The 19,918-nt window shown below is 40.6% G+C and overlaps 2 protein-coding genes and 1 long non-coding RNA gene across 3 annotated transcripts; all 3 read left to right on the plus strand.

Annotated features, from left to right (window-relative positions):
* The first annotated feature begins 379 nt into the window (after window positions 1-379).
* LOC119778232 lies at window positions 380-3,211 on the plus strand. Its single transcript, XR_005280033.1, has 3 exons — window positions 380-523; window positions 1,706-1,774; window positions 1,882-3,211. It is a non-coding gene; the product is annotated as an uncharacterized LOC119778232 (long non-coding RNA).
* Window positions 3,212-6,819: 3,608 nt separating this feature from the next.
* Window positions 6,820-11,514, plus strand: LOC119778234 (mucin-3A-like). Its single transcript, XM_038277385.1, has 4 exons — window positions 6,820-7,111; window positions 7,186-7,263; window positions 8,334-10,140; window positions 11,334-11,514. Exons 2-4 carry the CDS (start codon window positions 7,230-7,232, stop codon window positions 11,512-11,514), a joined length of 2,022 nt encoding a protein of 673 aa, XP_038133313.1. The 5' UTR covers window positions 6,820-7,111; window positions 7,186-7,229.
* A 256-nt stretch (window positions 11,515-11,770) lies between these two features.
* On the plus strand, window positions 11,771-16,141 carry LOC119778233 (serine-rich adhesin for platelets-like). The gene is made up of 2 exons (XM_038277384.1): window positions 11,771-14,870; window positions 14,981-16,141. The coding sequence occupies exons 1-2, from the start codon at window positions 11,849-11,851 to the stop codon at window positions 15,421-15,423; spliced, it is 3,465 nt and encodes a 1,154-aa protein (XP_038133312.1). The 5' UTR covers window positions 11,771-11,848; the 3' UTR covers window positions 15,424-16,141.
* The last annotated feature ends 3,777 nt before the right edge of the window (window positions 16,142-19,918 follow it).

Genomic DNA, 19,918 nt, shown 5'->3' on the forward strand with positions numbered 1-19,918 from the left:
AAACGTCAGATGGAGCCTGCAGCTGCCCACTGCTAACTGGTGGCTGGGAAGTGACTAAAGGAAATGCACAACTGAATGCAAAGCATCACAGTGACACACAGGTTAGACCCTGGACAGGTCGCCTGGGGTATTTATCATTTCATAGAATATTATATTTACTTGCTACCTTTAGTAGCATGAAAAACCTTCTGTTTTTTTTTTTTTTGTTAGGTTGCATCTTTCTCCTCCAGATGAAAGTGAATGTACAGAACATACGTTTTGAGCACAGAGCATGTTGTAATGTAGTTTTTTTTTTTTTTTTTTATGCATGGCCTCATTTAAATCTTGTTACATAGAGGAGTCCAACTTCTGCAATTTACATATTTGACTTTGTGCAGCGAGGCACAGCAACTGCCGTTGTGAGAGCAGGAAGAACAGGTTTCTGCAAAATAAGCTTAACTCTGTTCTTTGCTTTTTAGTTTTTTTTAAAACTTATTAGAGAACAGAAAAATTTCTCAAGATATCGTATCTGACCAATAAAGCGGTGAGTTTAACCCAGAGTCATTTATACATTTGAATGTTGTTTATTGACTTTAGGCCTGTGCAACATGATTATACATTTAGCCGGATTGAGTCTACTTACCTAAGCGTATGTGTTGAAACATGTAGCAAATGTTTTTTTAATGGCTTAGATGTGGTAAATTCCCCAATCCTGAAGGAGCGAGTAAAAACCTTCATGTGTGGTAAATGGGTGGAGATAATGGAGAAAAAAAAAGACCATGTGCTTTGATAAAGACTTTAAATATTTCTAATAATTTGAATCATAGGCTGCTAAAAACCAACAATCCTCTGCCCTACTGATTGTTTAAATAGAGCTTGTCATTAAGGACTCATACATTGTTTAGGAGTTTCCTAAAAGGTGGCAACCTGGTTGCAGTGACCAGGAAACCCCTGCAGGATGAGGTGCGAACTTGTACAAGAGAGTTCGTAGGATTGTTCAGAGGATTTATTGAAGCAGGAACACAAAGACAGCAGATCCAATTAGGAAAACAACAACAAAAAAATTAAAACCCAAAGATCATCCCAATAATATCACAAATATACTGTACACTCTGTAATTTTCCAGAAACTATGTGCTTTACTGTGTATTTATTATTTGCAATTACGTACACATTTTTCTAAAGCAAATATATTTTTTCATTAGATTTGTTAAACCAACAGATTTCCAGAATACATTTTTGTTCTTCTGATAATATATGTATATACAATACACAAAAAATGCTATGCAACTTTTTCCTTATTTGTGGTTTGTTCAGACAAAGAAATACATATAATACATATATAAATATGAAATCCACATATGTCAAACGCCTTTGAAACATGAGAAAATGTCATTAATGTAATGTTTACATTTGCAAACAATGCTCTGGGCTTATTCATTTTTAGGCATGCATGTAAACAATCTAATCTGAGTACTGGGAAGCTGAATGCCTTAGGCCTTCCTTTACTGTACAGGAACAACTGGTATGACCCATCCTTAAAAAGTTAGTCTGGCAGGGTTAAGAATGATGATCAAGAGATGAAACAGGATTAAATCTGACTCAGACTGGTTTATTCAGAGGTTTTAAACATTAACAAGAATATAATCTGTATGTATAAGACACATTTAATTTGTAAATGAAAGCATGCACAATTGCAAGTAATATATTTTGAAATGCAATTCCAGGAAGGCAGTTTTTCTCATCCAGAGCAACAAAATGTCCACACTTGCTCCTATTCAAATCTCCTTTAGAATGTAAGCCTATTCAGTTCAATGTAACCAAATGAATATGACCTGAAATTCAAACAGACACAATCAAGAAATAAGTTTGAATTGTCTATTAAATTTCCTTTTTTTTCCAGGGCTGTAAATGTGCGAAGCTGTGAGGAAAAGAAATTAAATCTCCAGTCTGAAGAGCAAACTGGCTATATCAACTCTTGATGAACACTATTGTGTTATCAGGAGAAGGAACTTTGACACGCAGAACTGAATAAAAAAGGCTGGATATTTAAATTATGTTATATAACTCCAGGAAACAAGTTATCTATTAATCTAATGCCACCAAAATCCAAGCACAGTGCTAGAGGTTGATGAAGGGAGTGCTTCATAAAATGTGTTACTGCCAAGCTGCACAGGGGATTGGGGTTTGAGCCATTTAGCTGTACAGGCTTACAGTCCATATTATCCTGTTGCCCAATATTTGTTTGTCTTTTTTTGTTTTTATAAGAAACTCTGGTTCCCTCCCGCACTCTAATAACATCAGTGCCTCTAAGTTTGAACTCTGCTTTGTGTTAGTGCCTTTGAATGGACAAACTATGTGTACAATAAGTAGGTGATCCCTTTAGAAATCTGATGACAGTACAAGTGTGAATGTTAAGTCAGTTTATTATCTTTTTAATCGCAGTTGGTTTCAGCAAACATGACCTTTGAGACTGTCTATTGTAAAGGTCACAATTACAATAGAGCCAAACCCTTCAGAGACAGTTTGAATACCAGTAGCATCTATTCACACGATACATTCTATCAGGTAGTAGTCATTACTCCACAGACAGTGTAAAGCAGGTTTGAATAATTATGTCTGGTTGTTTTTAGAGTTCAATTATGATTGCATTTACAAACAATACATTCATTATTTTAATTACGGTAATTTACTGTCAACAGTGGCACCAGAAAACTTTTTATCCTACCAATAACTAGAATCACTTCCTGAAAGCACCGTTACCAGTAAGGCGCACAATTTAGTTATTTTTATGTTGTACATTGACAAAAATAGATTTTGGATGCTGGTAAAGATTCTTAGTCATCCAAGTAATAGTTGTTCCAAAAAAAGTTAAAAAAGTTGAAAAGCAAACCACTGGACTTTGTTTTGCATGTTTGAAGATGTTCCGCTTCCCATCCAGGAAGCTTTTTCAATTCAAAATGTCTGGATAAGCGTTGAGTTCCAATATTTACAGAGTAGCCCAACAAAAGCCTTATTATATCTCAGAAAACATGCAAATTGAACCAAAAGAACAGGTCTGCCCCTTAATGTTGAGGAGTCGTTGAGGTCCTGGTTTGTACGGAAATACCTGTGTAATACCTATATGTAATACCTGATACTGGCCTATGCCTCTCAAAAGGCATTTTCAGCCTGGCTGACCAGGCAAACAATAGATGCTTTAGATAAATGGTAAATGGCATGTACTTATATAGCGCCTTTATTCAAGTTAGGAGACTTGACCAAAGCCCTTTACACTACATTCATTCACCCATTCACACACACACTCACACACTGATAGTGGCAAGCTACATTGTAGCCACAGCTGCCCTGGGGCTCACTGACAGATAAGAGGTGATCCACCTTTGAAAAGTTTTACTAAGACTGAATGACACTAAAGAACAGTACAAATTGTCTCTTCAGCAAATGCAGCTGACGAGAGAGGCATTGGGATTTTATGAGGTTGATATTTTTTATAACCGCCACCTTAACGTGGTGGAGGGGTTTCAGTGCCTGGGTGATCCCAGAGGCTATGTTGTCGGGGGCTAAATGCCCCTGGAAGGGTCTCCCAAGGCAAACAGGCTCTGGGTGACAGGTCAGACGAAGAGCGGTTCAAAAACCCTTATGACGAGGACTCAAACGAGGCACGTGACGTCGCCCGGTACGGCGGAGCCGGGACCCCACCCTGGAGCCAGGCCTGGGGTTGGGGTTCGTCGGCGAGCGCCTGGTGGTCGGGTTCTTCCTCGCGGGACCCGGCCGGGCCCAGCCCGAAGGAGCGACGCGAGGCCATCCCCCAGTGGGCCCACCACCTGCAGGGGGAACCATGAGGGACCGGTGCAAAGAGGATTGGGCGGCAGCCAGAGGCGGAGACCTCGGCGACCTGATCCGCGGGCGCTTGAACTAGCTCTGGGGACGTGGAATGTCACCTCACTGGGGGGGAAGGAGCCCGGGCTTGTGCGGGAGGTGGAGCGATACCAGCTAGAAATAGTTGGGCTCTCCTCTACGCACAGCCAGGGCTCTGGAACCCAGCTCCTTGAGAGAGGCTGGACTCTCTTCTACTCTGGAGTTACCCGCGAGGAGAGGCGGAGGGCGGGGGTGGGGCTGCTTGTCTCCCCCCAGCTCAGCCGTCTCGTGTTGGAGTTCACCCCGGTAGACGAGAGGGTCGCCTCCCTTCGCCTTCGGGTTGGAGGGAGGACTCTGACAGTTGTTTCGGCCTATGGGCCGAACGGCAGTACGGAGTACCAGGCCTTCTTAGCATCCCTGGGGAGGGTGTTAGAAAGCGCCCCTCCCGGGGATTCCATCATTCTGCTGGGAGACTTCAACGCCCACGTGGGAAACGACAGTGACACCTGGAGGGGCGTGATCGGGAGGAACGGGCCCCCAGCTCTGAACCCGAGTGGTGTCTCATTATTGGACTTCTGTGCAAGTCACGGATTGTCCATAATGAACACCATGTTCAGGCATAAGGATGTCCATCGGTGCACTTGGCACCAGGACACCCTAGGCCGAAGGTCGATGATCGACTTTGTAGTCGTATCTTCTGATCTTCGGCCGCATGTCTTGGACACTCGGGTGAAGAGAGGGGCGGAGCTGTCCACCGACCACCACCTGGTGGTGAGTTGGATACGCTGGAAGAGGAGGAAGCCTGAAAGACTCGGCAGGCCCAAACGTGTAGTGAGGGTCTGCTGGGAACGTCTGGTGGAGCCCTCGGTCAGAGACGTGTTCAACTCCCACCTCCGGGAGAGCTTCTCTCAGGTTCCGAGGGAGGTTGGAGACATGGAGTCCGAATGGGCTGTGTTCTCTGCCTCTATTGTCGATGCGGCTGCCCGTAGCTGTGGCCGTAAGGTTTGCGGTGCCTGTCGTGGTGGCAATCCCCGAACCCGGTGGTGGACACCGATAGTAAGGGATGCCGTCAAGCTGAAGAAGGAGTCCTATCAAGCCTGGCTGGCTTGTGGGACTTCTGAAGCAGCAAGCAGGTACCGTGAGGCCAAGCGTGTCGCGGCCCGGGCGGTTGCAGAGGCAAAATCTCGGGCCTGGGAGGAGTTTGGAGAGGCCATGGAAAAAGACTATCGGTTGGCCTCAAAGCGATTCTGGCAAACCGTCCGGCGCCTCCGGAGGGGAAAGCAGTGCTTCACTAACACTGTTTTTAGTGGGTGTGGGGAGCTGCTGACCTTGAAGGAGGATATTGTCGGGCGGTGGAAGGAATACTTTGAGGATCTCCTCAACCCGACAGACATGCCTTCCGTGGGGGAAGAAGAGACGAGGTGCTTGGGGCTGGGTTCGTCCATCACCCAGGCTGAAGTCACCGAGGTAGTCAAAAAACTCCACGGTGGCAAGGCTTCGGGGGTGGACGAGATCCGACCTGAGTATCTCAGAGCTCTGGATGTTGTCGGGCTGTCATGGTTGACACGTCTCTTCAACATCGCGTGGAGGTCGGGGACAGTTCCCCTGGATTGGCAGACTGGGGTGGTGGTTCCCCTCCACAAGAAGGGGGACCGGAGGGTGTGTTCCAACTATCGGGGAATCACACTTCTCAGCCTCCCCGGAAAGGCCTATGCCAGGGTGCTGGAGAGGAGAGTCCGGCTGATTGTCGAACCTCGGCTGCAGGAGGAGCAGTGTGGTTTTCGTCCTGGCCGTGGAACGGTGGACCAGCTCTACACCCTCTGTAGGGTGCTTGAGGGTTCATGGGAGTTTGCCCAACCAGTCCACATGTGTTTTGTGGACTTGGAGAAGGCATTCGACCGTGTCCCTCGTGCTGCCCTGTGGGGGGTGCTCCAGGAGTATGGAGTCAGGGGCCCTTTATTAGGGGCCATCCGTTCTCTGTACAAGCGGAGCAGGAGTCTGGTTCGCATTGCCGGCATTAAGTCGGACCTGTTCCCGGTGCATGTTGGACTCCGACAGGGCTGCCCTCTGTCACCGGTCCTGTTCATAACTTTTATGGACAGGATTTCTAGGTGCAGCCAAGGACCGGAGGGGGTCTGGTTTGGGGAACAGCGGATCTCGTCCCTGCTTTTTGCGGATGACGTAGTTCTGCTGGCTCCCTCCTGCCAAGACCTACAGCGTGCGCTGGGGCGGTTCGCAGCCGAGTGTGAAGCGGCCGGGATGAGAATCAGCTCCTCCAAATCCGAGGCCATGGTTCTCGACCGGAAAAAGGTGGCTTGTCCCCTTCGGGTTGGAGGGGAGTCCTTGCCTCAAGTGGAGGAGTTCAAGTATCTTGGAGTCCTGTTCACGAGTGAGGGAAGAATGGAGCGGGAGATCGATAGACGGATCGGTGCGGCTGCTGCAATAATGCGGACGCTGCACCGGTCTGTCCTGGTGAAGAGAGAGCTGAGCGAAAAGGCAAAGCTCTCAATTTACCGGTCGGTCTACGTTCCTACCCTCACCTATGGTCATGAAATTTGGATCATGACCGAAAGAACGAGATCCCGGATACAAGCGGCTGAAATGAGCTTTCTCCGCAGGGTGGCTGGGCTCTCCCTTAGAGATAGGGTGAGGAGCTCGGTCATTCGGGAGAGGCTCAGTGTAGAGCCGGTTCTCCTCCACATCGAGAGGAGTCAGTTGAGGTGGCTCGGACATCTTCTTCGGATGCCCCCTGGACGCCTCCCTCGGGAGGTGTTCCAGGCATGTCCCACCGGGAGGAGGCCCAGGGGACGACCCAGGACATGCTGGAGAGACTATGTCTCTCGGCTGGCCTGGGAGCGCCTAGGGCTTCCCCCAACAGAGCTGGAGGAGGTGTCTGCGGAGAGGGAAGTCTGGGAGTCTCTGCTTAGCCTGCTGCCCCCGCGACCCGGTTCCGGATAAAGCGGGAGACGACGACGATATTTTTTATTGATATATTCATATCGTCTTTAATTTAAAGTGCATATCATATGTTCCTTTTATTAGTCATTAGTTTTTTTTATATCTTTCATTTTAGTGTAAGTTGGAAAAACATTGAGAACCATGCAAAAAGAATGAATTTAGCATATAAGTGACAAGACTAAAATTAAGGCTTGATAAATTGAACAAAAAGCTTGCAATGGACATTCAGTAACAAATTACTTTAAAATGTTTTGAATTTTTCTTCTTACAAACCAGACAAAAGCATGTAACATTGGTATCCAAGACATTTTAAGGTAGGGAGTGTTTGTATATTTGCTATAAAAAAAAGATTTGAATTCAAACCCTCTTTGCTCTTTGTCTTTTGCAGACAAAAAAAAAAGATATTCATCAGCTGCCCCATCAGCTTCCACAATGAACGGTGGATTCCTTCTGAAACTGGTGGCAGGTGAGTAATCTAATAAGTAATGAACATGTAGGGGAAGTTTTTCTTTTACAACAAAGAAAGGTTTACAAAACAATAATAATGGAGAAACAACAAATAATATCTAGCAATGCGCAAAAGTCTTTAGAGGTTTTATTCCCTTTGTTTAGTTACAGATTAGTAGTTGTCATTCAAAGTAGTTTCAGTCAACAGTTCTGCAGATTTTCTGAAGGTCATGCAAAGGAGTGGGGACTGCTTTATCAACATATAAAGTAACATTTTGAGTTTCAATTTTGAATCTGGTTTTTGGTTGACATATTGCCAGTAACTGGTTTCAATGGTATTATGTGATAGATTTTTTTTAGTTTCATGAAATCCCCCTTAAGAAAATGCAATTGAAAAAAATAACAGTATTTAAACACCAACAAAAGAATTACCAAAGAGCTTTTAGTTCAATTTGGAGGAAATCATCTCCTGAAAGAAGTTAAAACCTCAAGCTCTTTATGAACTTTAAAAAACTTGCTGCATAACCAAACGCAATAGCAGTTAGAAAATGATACATATGGCATGTACTTATATAGCACCTTTATTCAAGTCAGGAGACTTGACCAAAGCGCTTTACACTACATTCATTCACACACACACTGATGGTGGCAAGCTACATTGTAGCCACAGCTGCCCTGGGGCTCACTGACAGAAGCAGGGCTGCCGTACACTGGCGCCACTGGGCCCTCTGACCACCATCAGTAGACAATGCAGGTGAAGTGTCTTGCCCAAGGACACAATGACACTGAAAATCGGAGTCGGGGCTTGAACCGTCAATCCTTCGATTTCAGAGCAAACTCCTACATCCAACGCCACTGTCATCCATTTTGTAAAGGGACAGAAGACAAGAAATCAATTTAACAATAAATATTATTATAAGAGTTTGTATCAGTGATTTTCGAACTTTTATTATTTATTTAATTAAATATAGAATTAACAATACAGTGCGTGTTCTATCTGATATTGTTTCAAGTAATCATATAAACTAAGATGAATATTGATTTTAGCTCAGTAGTCTTACCTATATTTATTCTTTCCCTCTCACACAGCTTTCTTTATGACTGACATAACAGGTTCAACAATAAAACCTACAGAATTAAATGAATCACCAACAGCTAAGATAATAACAAGTACAATAATGCAAATGTCTGTTAAAGGAAGTGCACAACCATCCAGTATATCCACTGTAAAGCAATCAGGTTTTTCAGAAGATAATTTACTACCAACAAATGAAGAAGGAATGTCAACTGATGTTGTGCAGTCTTTATATTTCAAAAGTGCCAGCACACCCATCAGCAACTTTGTGTCGGCTGACACACCCACAAAGGAAGTCACTCAAGGACAGATTTCTGAATCACAGGCCACAGTTTCAGCATTAACAGACACAACACACATAAAGCTGTCATCTAAATCAGGCACGGCAGAACAAACTTCAACAAGAAAGCAGAACAATGTCTCAGCCACAATGCAAAGCTCTGTTGGCACCACAAAACTCGTTAATTCAACAACACCCCAACAAATGGAATCTCCAGAACAATCCTCTTTACCTACATCTACAACAAAAACAGCAACACAGATGCAATCCAGTCATCCAACAAGCATTACTGAAGCATCAACAGTGGAATATACTTCCACATCAATGCTTAAGACCATGGTGACAGCATCTACTGTTATATCACCTCCTTCTTTGAATTCTACAAAAGGAACTTCTAGAAAAACCACATCTTCATCTCCATTTGTTACCACATCAAAAACAGATGCTGGAAAATTGGCAACAAATAAACAAGGCACAGCAACAACACAATTAGAAAACTCCTCAAAACAACTGACTTCAGATGTGACAGCAAAGACCCATACTTCGGCTGCAAAAACAACTATAGAATCAGGGGATTATGGATCAGGGGTTACTCTGGTTTCTCCATCACCACAAAAGGCAACACAATACATGACTGAATCAACAAAACCACAGTCTCAGTATATTGCTACTCTTTCTGAAAATATAGGGTCAACGAAAACAACACAATCAACAACATTTACAACAAAACAACCCACAAGTGGAAAACCAACCTCTGGATCAACAACCATTCATGGAGAAAGTGACCATATACTGGAATCATCCACTGTTTCAGAGGAAACCTTGGGATCAACACATAGTTCTCAAACACAAACAGCTACGTTGGTTTCATCACTACCAAATTTACAACACACTACAAGTTCAACAACAAAATCAAAAGCTTCAAAGCTTCCAACAACATCAACACCACATATAGGAGCAACAATTAAAATAACTACATACAAGTTAGAATCTATGTCAACAAAACAAACACCGCAAACTACAGGGTCTTTAACAGTTGTTCAAACTGATGGAAAAACAGAATCTAGTCCATTTACAATCAAAACCCAATCATTTAGCACAGGGCACACTTCTAAAGAAATAATGGAGACCAAACCATCTACTTCAATGTCACCTTCATCCGTGACTGCTGCAACAGAAACAACTGTACAGCCAACACTATCCTCTTGGTCTATGCCAACAAGATCTACCAGAACAACAGAAAGCAAACCAAAAACAAGCAATCAAGACATGACACCATTAGGAAATACATCGGGTAAAGTTACATCAGCCTCAAATATTGCAACTACAAAAACAACAAACTCGCCAGAATCAGCAACATTTCAAAGTCAGAATGAAGCTGAATATGAAACAACCATATCAGGGAATGTTACATCATCTGCAGCGTTGTTAATACAACCCTCTACAATTGCAAACCAATTGACTGGATTAACATCAACTACAGAAACAACGGAAAGTGGTTCAGTGTCTACATCAACAAAACCTGTGAGTCAAACTCTAGAGTCTGTTTCAACCCTGCAAACAGCAACACAGACGCAATCCAGTCATCCAACAAGCATTACTGAAGCATCTACAGTGGAATATACTTCCACACCAATGCTTAAGACCATGGTGACAGCATCTACTGTAATATCATCTCCTTCTTTGAGTTCTACAAAAGGAACTTCTAGAAAAGACACATCTTCATCTCCATTTGTTACCACATCAAAAACAGATGCTGGAAAATTGGCAACAAATAAACAAGGCACAGCAACAACACAATTAGAAAACTCCTCAAAACAACTGACTTCAGATGTGACAGCAAAGACCCATACTTTGGCTGCAAAAACAACTATAGAATCAGGGGATTATGGATCAGGGGTTACGCTGGTTTCTCCATCACCACAAAAGGCAACACAATACATGACTGAATCAACAAAACCACAGTCTCAGGATATTGCTACTCTTTCTGAAAATATAGGGTCAACGAAAACAACAGAATCAACAACATTTACAACAAAACAACACACAAGTGGAAAACCAACCTCTGGATCAACAACCATTCAAGGAGAAAGTGACAATATATTGGAATCATCCACTGTTTCAGAGGAAACCTTGGGATCAACACATAGTTCTCAAACACAAACAGCTCCGTTGGTTTCATCACTACCAAAATTACAACACACTACAAGTTCAACAACAAAATCAAAAGCTTCAAAGCTTCCAACAACATCAACACCACATATAGGAGCAACAATTAAAATAACTACATACAAGTTAGAATCTATGTCAACAAAACAAACACCGCAAACTACAGGGTCTTTAACAGTTGTTCAAACTGATGGAAAAACAGAATCTAGTCCATTTACAATCAAAACCCAATCATTTAGCACAGGGCACACTTCTAAAGAAATAATGGAGACCAAACCATCTACTTCAATGTCACCTTCATCCGTGACTGCTGCAACAGAAACAATTGTACAGCCAACACTATCCTCTTGGTCTATGCCAACAAGATCTACCAGAACAACAGAAAGCAAACCAAAAACAAGCAATCAAGACATGACACCATTAGGAAATACATCGGGTAAAGTTACATCAGCCTCAAATATTGCAACTACAAAAACAACAAACTCGCCAGAATCAGCAACATTTCAAAGTCAGAATGAAGCTGAATATGAAACAACCATATCAGGGAATGTTACATCATCTGCAGCGTTGTTAATACAACCCTCTACAATTGCAAACCAATTGACTGGATTAACATCAACTACAGAAACAACGGAAAGTGGTTCAGTGTCTACATCAACAAAACCTGTGAGTCAAACTCTAGAGTCTGTAACAACCCTGCAAACAGCAACACAGACGCAATCCAGTCATCCAACAAGCATTACTGAAGCATCTACAGTGGAATATACTTCCACACCAATGCTTAAGACCATGGTGACAGCATCTACTGTAATATCATCTTCTTTGAGTTCTACAAAAGGAACTTCTAGAAAAGACACATCTTCATCTCCATTTGTTACCACATCAAAAACAGATGCTGGAAAATTGGCAACAAATAAACAAGGCACAGCAACAACACAATTAGAAAACTCCTCAAAACAACTGACTTCAGATGTGACAGCAAAGACCCATACTTTGGCTGCAAAAACAACTATAGAATCAGGGGATTATGGATCAGGGGTTACGCTGGTTTCTCCATCACCACAAAAGGCAACACAATACATGACTGAATCAACAAAACCACAGTCTCAGGATATTGCTACTCTTTCTGAAAATATAGGGTCAACGAAAACAACAGAATCAACAACATTTACAACAAAACAACACACAAGTGGAAAACCAACCTCTGGATCAACAACCATTCAAGGAGAAAGTGACAATATATTGGAATCATCCACTGTTTCAGAGGAAACCTTGGGATCAACACATAGTTCTCAAACACAAACAGCTACGTTGGTTTCATCACTACCAAATTTACAACACACTACAAGTTCAACAACAAAATCAAAAGCTTCAAAGCTTCCAACAACATCAACACCACATATAGGAGCAACAATTAAAATAACTACATACAAGTTAGAATCTATGTCAACAAAACAAACACCGCAAACTACAGGGTCTTTAACAGTTGTTCAAACTGATGGAAAAACAGAATCTAGTCCATTTACAATCAAAACCCAGTCATTTAGCACAGGGCACACTTCTAAAGAAATAATGGAGACCAAACCATCTACTTCAATGTCACCTTCATCCGTGACTGCTGCAACAGAAACAACTGTACAGCCAACACTATCCTCTTGGTCTATGACAACAAGATCTACCAGAACAACAGAAAGCAAACCAAAAACAAGCAATCAAGACATGACACCATTAGGAAATACATCGGGTAAAGTTACATCAGCCTCAAATATTGCAACTACAAAAACAACAAACTCACCAGAATCAGCAACATTTCAAAGTCAGAATGAAGCTGAATATGAAACAACCATATCAGGGAATGTTACATCATCTGCAGCGTTGTTAATACAACCCTCTACAATTGCAAACCAATTGACTGGATTAACATCAACTACAGAAACAACGGAAAGTGGTTCAGTGTCTACATCAACAAAACCTGTGAGTCAAACTCTAGAGTCTGTAACAACCCTGCAAACAGCAACACAGACGCAATCCAGTCATCCAACAAGCATTACTGAAGCATCTACAGTGGAATATACTTCCACACCAATGCTTAAGACCATGGTGACAGCATCTACTGTAATATCATCTCCTTCTTTGAGTTCTACAAAAGGAACTTCTAGAAAAGACACATCTTCATCTCCATTTGTTACCACATCAAAAACAGATGCTGGAAAATTGGCAACAAATAAACAAGGCACAGCAACAACACAATTAGAAAACTCCTCAAAACAACTGACTTCAGATGTGACAGCAAAGACCCATACTTCGGCTGCAAAAACAACTATAGAATCAGGGGATTATGGATCAGGGGTTACGCTGGTTTCTCCATCACCACAAAAGGCAACACAATACATGACTGAATCAACAAAACCACAGTCTCAGGATATTGCTACTCTTTCTGAAAATATAGGGTCAACGAAAACAACAGAATCAACAACATTTACAACAAAACAACACACAAGTGGAAAACCAACCTCTGGATCAACAACCATTCAAGGAGAAAGTGACAATATATTGGAATCATCCACTGTTTCAGAGGAAACCTTGGGATCAACACATAGTTCTCAAACACAAACAGCTACGTTGGTTTCATCACTACCAAATTTACAACACACTACAAGTTCAACAACAAAATCAAAAGCTTCAAAGCTTCCAACAACATCAACACCACATATAGGAGCAACAATTAAAATAACTACATACAAGTTAGAATCTATGTCAACAAAACAAACACCGCAAACTACAGGGTCTTTAACAGTTGTTCAAACTGATGGAAAAACAGAATTTAGTCCATCTACATCAACTTCAACATCAGTGTCACATACTGCAACAACCAGTATTTCTATGCAGCAAGAAAAATCAACTCAGATTACAAGTTTAACTACTAAATCAGGGAATCCAGTTCAAACATCATCTTTTGCTGTCAAAAACACAGGGACATTTGCTTCAAAGCAACCCACAACTATAAATCCATCTGGTGGACCAACAACAACTCAAGTTAACACAATAAGTAGGTCAGCTTCATTGACAACCAGTCAAACAATGATAATAACAAAGACTAGTGAAAGGGATAAAACTGCAAACCACTCACAATCTAGTACAGCAACTAAAACTCCTTATAAAACTCTAACATCTATCACAGATCATACAACAATACCAATGGGGAATTCCGAGACAGCAATTAACCCTGCAATGCCATCTTCATCTATGACTCTAACAAAAACAACTATAAAGGCCACATCTTTAACACCATCGGAAATGACAGGATTGAAAACCGAACTAACCGAAAGGTTCACAAATACAAAATCCTTCAACGCAACAGATCAAACTGCTAGACCAGATGTTGCTCTAACACAAACGATAACTAGTGTAGCTATTCAACAAGAAAAATTAACAAAGATTACAAGCTCAACAATTCAATCAACTGAGCCACTCGAGAATTCCTCATCTGTGAGGACCAGTTCAGAAAGAAAAATATCAGCTCCAGCTGCTGCACAAGAACCAACTGCAAAACAAATAGTGGGACTGACAACATCTCAAGTAATAAACAGTGGACAAGTCTCTTTGTCAAAAGCGAGCACAACACAAACTGCTTGGTATGGGGCATCCATGCAAAACTCCACAACCTTACAAGTGGGTCAAACTACTGTGAAAGGTCTAATAGCTACCACACATCATACATCTACTAACATGGTGGAGTCCTTTGCAACAACATCAACCATGAGACCACCGTCATCTGTGATTTCTGCAACAGAACAAACATCTATCAGTTCAATAGGTATATCTCCATATGTAAAACCAACCACAATAGACACTGTAGTAACACAATTACATAACACTTTGAATGTAAGTCAAGAGACACAAACTGTAGCTGCAGAAACAACCGAGGCACTTGTACCAGTAAAATCATTCACTGCTGATAAAGAAAGTATTGGATCAACAGCAGTTGATAAAAAAATTTACTCTGCCGACACCACAATGTCTATGGTTACATCTCCTCAAGAAACACCACCAAGAACCGCTTACACAATGGCTCTTGGGGAGGAACCAAAAGCCATAACAGGTATGTCTGGATGAAGAAATATTTCCCCTAAAGATCAAAATGCTACTACAATCATACAAAACCATCTGCCATAAACTAACATTTGTCTTTTCTCAATTTTCCTTTCACAGGCAAAGAAGATCAAAACGTAACCTCTTTACAAAGTTTGCAGTCTTCCAACACAAGTTCACAACAATCTCTCAGAGCTTCATTGGACCCAGTCGGCACAACCAGGACCACTTTTTTTTCAATCAAAATAGAAGAAAACCATTCAAAAAGCACATCCCCTTGGGCCTCTGAGACCACAGAAATGGATAAGGTTACAACAAAATCTACAGATGTTGAGCATGAAAGCACAGAGACAACAAACTCAAGTTTACATACATCATCAGCTAACCAACTACAATCAACGCAAGTGAAATATAATGCAACTACTTTGCCTGTTTCTCAGAACAGGACAGTGTTTTTCAAATATAGTCAGAGGGTTGTTGTTCCAAGGCGTTTAATCTTTGACTATCCAGTGGTGGAGCGTGCTACGTTTTTCACAAATAATACAGAGAATGATGATGCATAAAATAAACTAAGTATGGAGGCGTTTATCGTCCAAGATGATGGAAACTGCAGATCTAATTACTAATTAGATATCTTTTTTATATGTATATTTTTAACGGCTTTTATGTTCAAACTTTTTATATGTTTCTCTTTTGATCTGTTAAGATTTTATCAACTGTGTATAAAATTTATTAGAAAAGATGTTTGATCATCTTAAATCTGCAGAGAAAATTAAAGATTTAAATTATTAGATGCAGCATTTGGGCTGCATCCAGTCTGTAGAATATTCATAATCAAACATTCATGGATTGTTTATTTTGTACATAAATGCATTTTTTTTTTATTGCAGAATCCAACATTTACCATTGTTGTTTATCTGACAAAAAAGGATCCTCCGGTGTGTTAGAGTTTATACTGATACTGATACTTTTTACCAGTTTTTACCAATACAATATAAAATGAAAATAAAACATTTTAAGGTGTAATTTGGGATATGATATTTGCTGATGTTTTCATTTTTCGTGGATGGACATTTTTCAAACCAATAACACATTCAGCCTATGGCAATTTTCTGTACTGAATAAAGATAATAAAGCAGATGACAGTTAAAGGAATAATATATAATACATACTTATAGTTTCCTAGTTAGGATACCATGACATCAATTTAGTCAGGAAGCCCGAACCATAATGGATATGGAAATCCGTCTGGAGCTGTGGCTATTCAGAACTGTGCAATTAGCAGGGTTTTTTTTTTTTTTTTTACAAAATAAAATATTTCATAAAAGAATAAATGATACTTTGAATCATCTTTATAGCCATCAGGCACTTTATTAAAATTAGAATTAAAAGAATCTGCCATGATGTGATTCGAACATAGTTTGCTATATCAGCTTGGACACCACAGATTGTCCAGTTGATTTTTGTGAACTTTCCGGATCGAAATTTGAAGCAAAACTGGGTCCTTCAGATAAACATTCCTTTTCCCATTCCAAAGCCATTCCTACAACTGGCAGCAGCACAAAAGACCATTCTAATGACGTTTTAACAATCCTTTCAGAGTGCTTAACAATGAGTGGAGTAGTGGTTCTATACACCCGCCCCAGGACATTTGACTACACTGATGTCACAGTTGTGTTTTGTCACGTGACTGCTTGCTAGAGGTGCCTAGCATGCTGTAAAATTCTCTAGATTTTTATTACTTGGAGCATTTTTAGAGCAGTTTAGACCAGCCGCATAGAGAAAAGAAAGGATAATCTACCATGACACACAATAAAACTTCCCTAGATGTACTCCTTTCTGTTTGAACTTTAATTAAAATGATGGAAACAGGTTATTAAAATGCAAATATGCTATATGATAGATACTTTATTATTCCTTGTAGTCAATTTCTCATGCATTAGAGTTTCTTTGCATTCTTAGGAGTCGAACCTTTTATGTAAGAGACTAAAAACCCTGGTTAGTAAGCAAATTACGGTTTTAATCACTCAACTGATAATTATTAACTAGTTTTACCTTTGATTTGGAATGAACTATTGATTAACTATAACTTCCAGTTCTAGTTATTTAATATATTCGTAGTCTACTGGTTAACTTGCAAACACCGGCATATGTAAATGCCTGTCGCAAGACTCAAAATTCAGCCAGACACAACAGGGAACGATTAAAGGAATTTTGCTGCAGAAAAAATGCTCAGCAGGGGGATGGGTTCAAGGCTGGGCTGATTTTTTAAAGATTATTTTTTAGGCTATAGTGGCATTTATTTTGTTATCTTTGAAAGTACGCAGAAAGGGGAGTGGGCTACAAGAGAGGGGAGACACATTCAGCCAGGATGGGACTGCAACAATGGGTCATGCACTCTAAAGGCTGATTTATACTCAGAAACCAGGGCGTCTGCGTGTGTGTTGCAGTGAATGCAAATGTGGAAAACAACTTCTGAAGTTGGACCAGCTAGAAGAGCGAGATGCGCGAGAACGCTGGGACCCTTTTTCCACCTGGATCCCTGCTCTTTTTCGCCCTCATGTCCCTCCATTGTAGCACAAACTTGCCCTCACTTCCTCACCACCTCAGCCTTATCTAGACCCACAGCTAGTTCCTGATTGCCCTTCTTGTGTTGTTGCGTGGAATAACATAGTGCAGACCCCGCTTCAATATTGGGCATAAATCGAAAATAACAAGTTTATTGCGATACACTGCTACGGTGTGTATAGCCAGCCCTTATCTACACTTCACAGCAGCACCTCGTGGCTAGATTGACATTTCTTTTAAATTAAAAGACTTACCTACTTACTGTAGAGGCAGCAGTGTGCGGCGCTTGGCAGGTCTTGACTGTATTCCTGGCATCCTGATAATGACTCGTAGCTTTTCCAGACTTGTAGACAACCCATGACTGCAGCATGGAGAGATGGAACCATGGACCCACTCTACTTGATTGTGAAAATTTTTTGCACAAAACCATAGATAAAGAAATGGTAAGAAGCCAGTGGTGCTGAAAGGGGAGAGTTTTTAGAGTATGTTCCATCCAAGGTAGATTGTGTGACTACTTCGATGAATTATAAGGATTCAAGGTGCAAAGTTTAGTCACAACCTCCTGGTTAACCCTCTCTAACTATCAGACCATGGTTAAAAGCCAAAGGATGGATTGAATGAATTTCCCAACATGGAGCAGAACCCTCTCCAAAAACGGGAAACAAGCTGAGGTCCATGACAAGATCATATGTCAGATCATGAAGGCGGATTGTCTCTCTTGCTGGGATCTCTGTTTTTAATGTAGTAAAACTTGAGAGCTAGCTTCTTTTGTTTTTTGTTTTCTGAAAATTTCAATTAGTTTCGTTATGCTCTTCATTTTTACCTACAACCAAGATTGCTTACTTTATGTGTGTGAGTTTTTAATAACAGTTGGAAATGTCACTTCACAGCCAGAAAGTCTTCAGTTTTAATTTGTATTCTCCCTCAGTGAGGTTTGTATGTGGGCACTCTGCCATCTCTGGTTTACCTTTGCAAGGGATCGCTTTCATTTTGATTTGTAAAAACATTTTAAAGTAACTTTTGTGGCTTCTAAGTCAGAAATAAAAACATGAAATTCCCTTTGAAAAATCAAATATGAAATTCCAATTAGCAAAATGACTCACAGTAGATTTCATCTTTTTTTTTTTAGCTTTCTTTAGTTTTGATTATTAAGATTTGTTTTCCACTCCCATTATTAAATACTTGCATCCTTCATCTGTTGTCAGTGTGGGACATCAGTATGAACCTTCACACCTTACATCTATATTCGGGAAGTAGCATAAGCAGTGAGACACTTTTTCTTAATACCTCTGAATGAGGGCCAAAAAAAAAAAAAAAAAAAAAAAATTACAAAAGTAAAACAAACCTCCATCTTTGCATTCTTCGGACCAAATGAAGCAGATTCACTGATCATGTTGCTTTCTTAGTCATGAAGTTTCTCACAGTGGATTTTATCTTCAGTGCAATTCCTGTTTGAGTATATGCAGTGAACTGATAAGCTGATGAATGAAGATGCATTCTTCGTCTGGTAACACCAGTTTTACTGCTGTTTATATCTTTGTGTGAGTATCTGCAAAAGGTGATTTAAGCTTTTCTGCAAACTTAAGGTTGCAGGCACTGATAAGAATATACATTTATAATAAATGTTATCACTTATAAATTGATGTGATTTTTATTACATTTAAATTAGATTCCGTTGTGAAAACAACCACCTAAAATAACTCAACTGAACTGTTAAGACCAGTGTTTTTTACTGTTAAGTGAATTACACCGTGTACATTTTAAATGTAGCTTAATGTAGCTTTGTTTTCTATGATAGAATCTACTGCCACTCAAACTATACTGGAGAAAGGTATTTTCATGGTATATAAGGTGGTTAGCAAATGTATAATATGTTGTGGTGTAAACCTTAAGGCCAAAACCACATTAGGTTCTGAACTTGTAAAGGAAACTGTTGGAAAGAGAAAAGATCAGTGGTGATTAGCATGAAAATGAATCAGTAATTTGAAAAAAACAACAACCTGGAATATGTGCCAGTGACTACTTTATCAGTTTCTAAAGCACAAAATAGTAAAGACTTATTAAGATGGGTTCTATTTTGTGAATAAGGTTACAATACCTATATTGAAGTCCAATATTTATGTACTGTAGGTGTCTTTTAAAAGTAAGTACCTCTAACCCAGTGCTTTTGGGTTCAGCAGTCTCCCTTCAGTGTAATTACCTTTGACAGAGTGAAATCTACCTTTTACCTTGTGTTTTATTTATTATAGAAACTACACTTTTCATGCCTCATCCTCTCAATAGAGATTGTTGCTTATACTGAGCTTGGCTTGTGAAGAAGAGGTTATTGTACAATGAAGGACTCATTGATGTTGGCTAGGAGTTCTTACACTGATTACTTAGCAATTAGCATCGTGTACTACGATGTTTCGATCTGGAAAGATCAAGTTTCTGTACAACTGTTTATAACTGTGTGTGCTGTGCTATACGTGTGTTGAGAAACTGAAAATT

Source organism: Cyprinodon tularosa, unplaced genomic scaffold, assembly GCF_016077235.1.
Source record: "Cyprinodon tularosa strain WSP-4 unplaced genomic scaffold, ASM1607723v1 ctg1305, whole genome shotgun sequence".
Taxonomy (NCBI): Eukaryota; Metazoa; Chordata; class Actinopteri; order Cyprinodontiformes; family Cyprinodontidae; genus Cyprinodon; species Cyprinodon tularosa.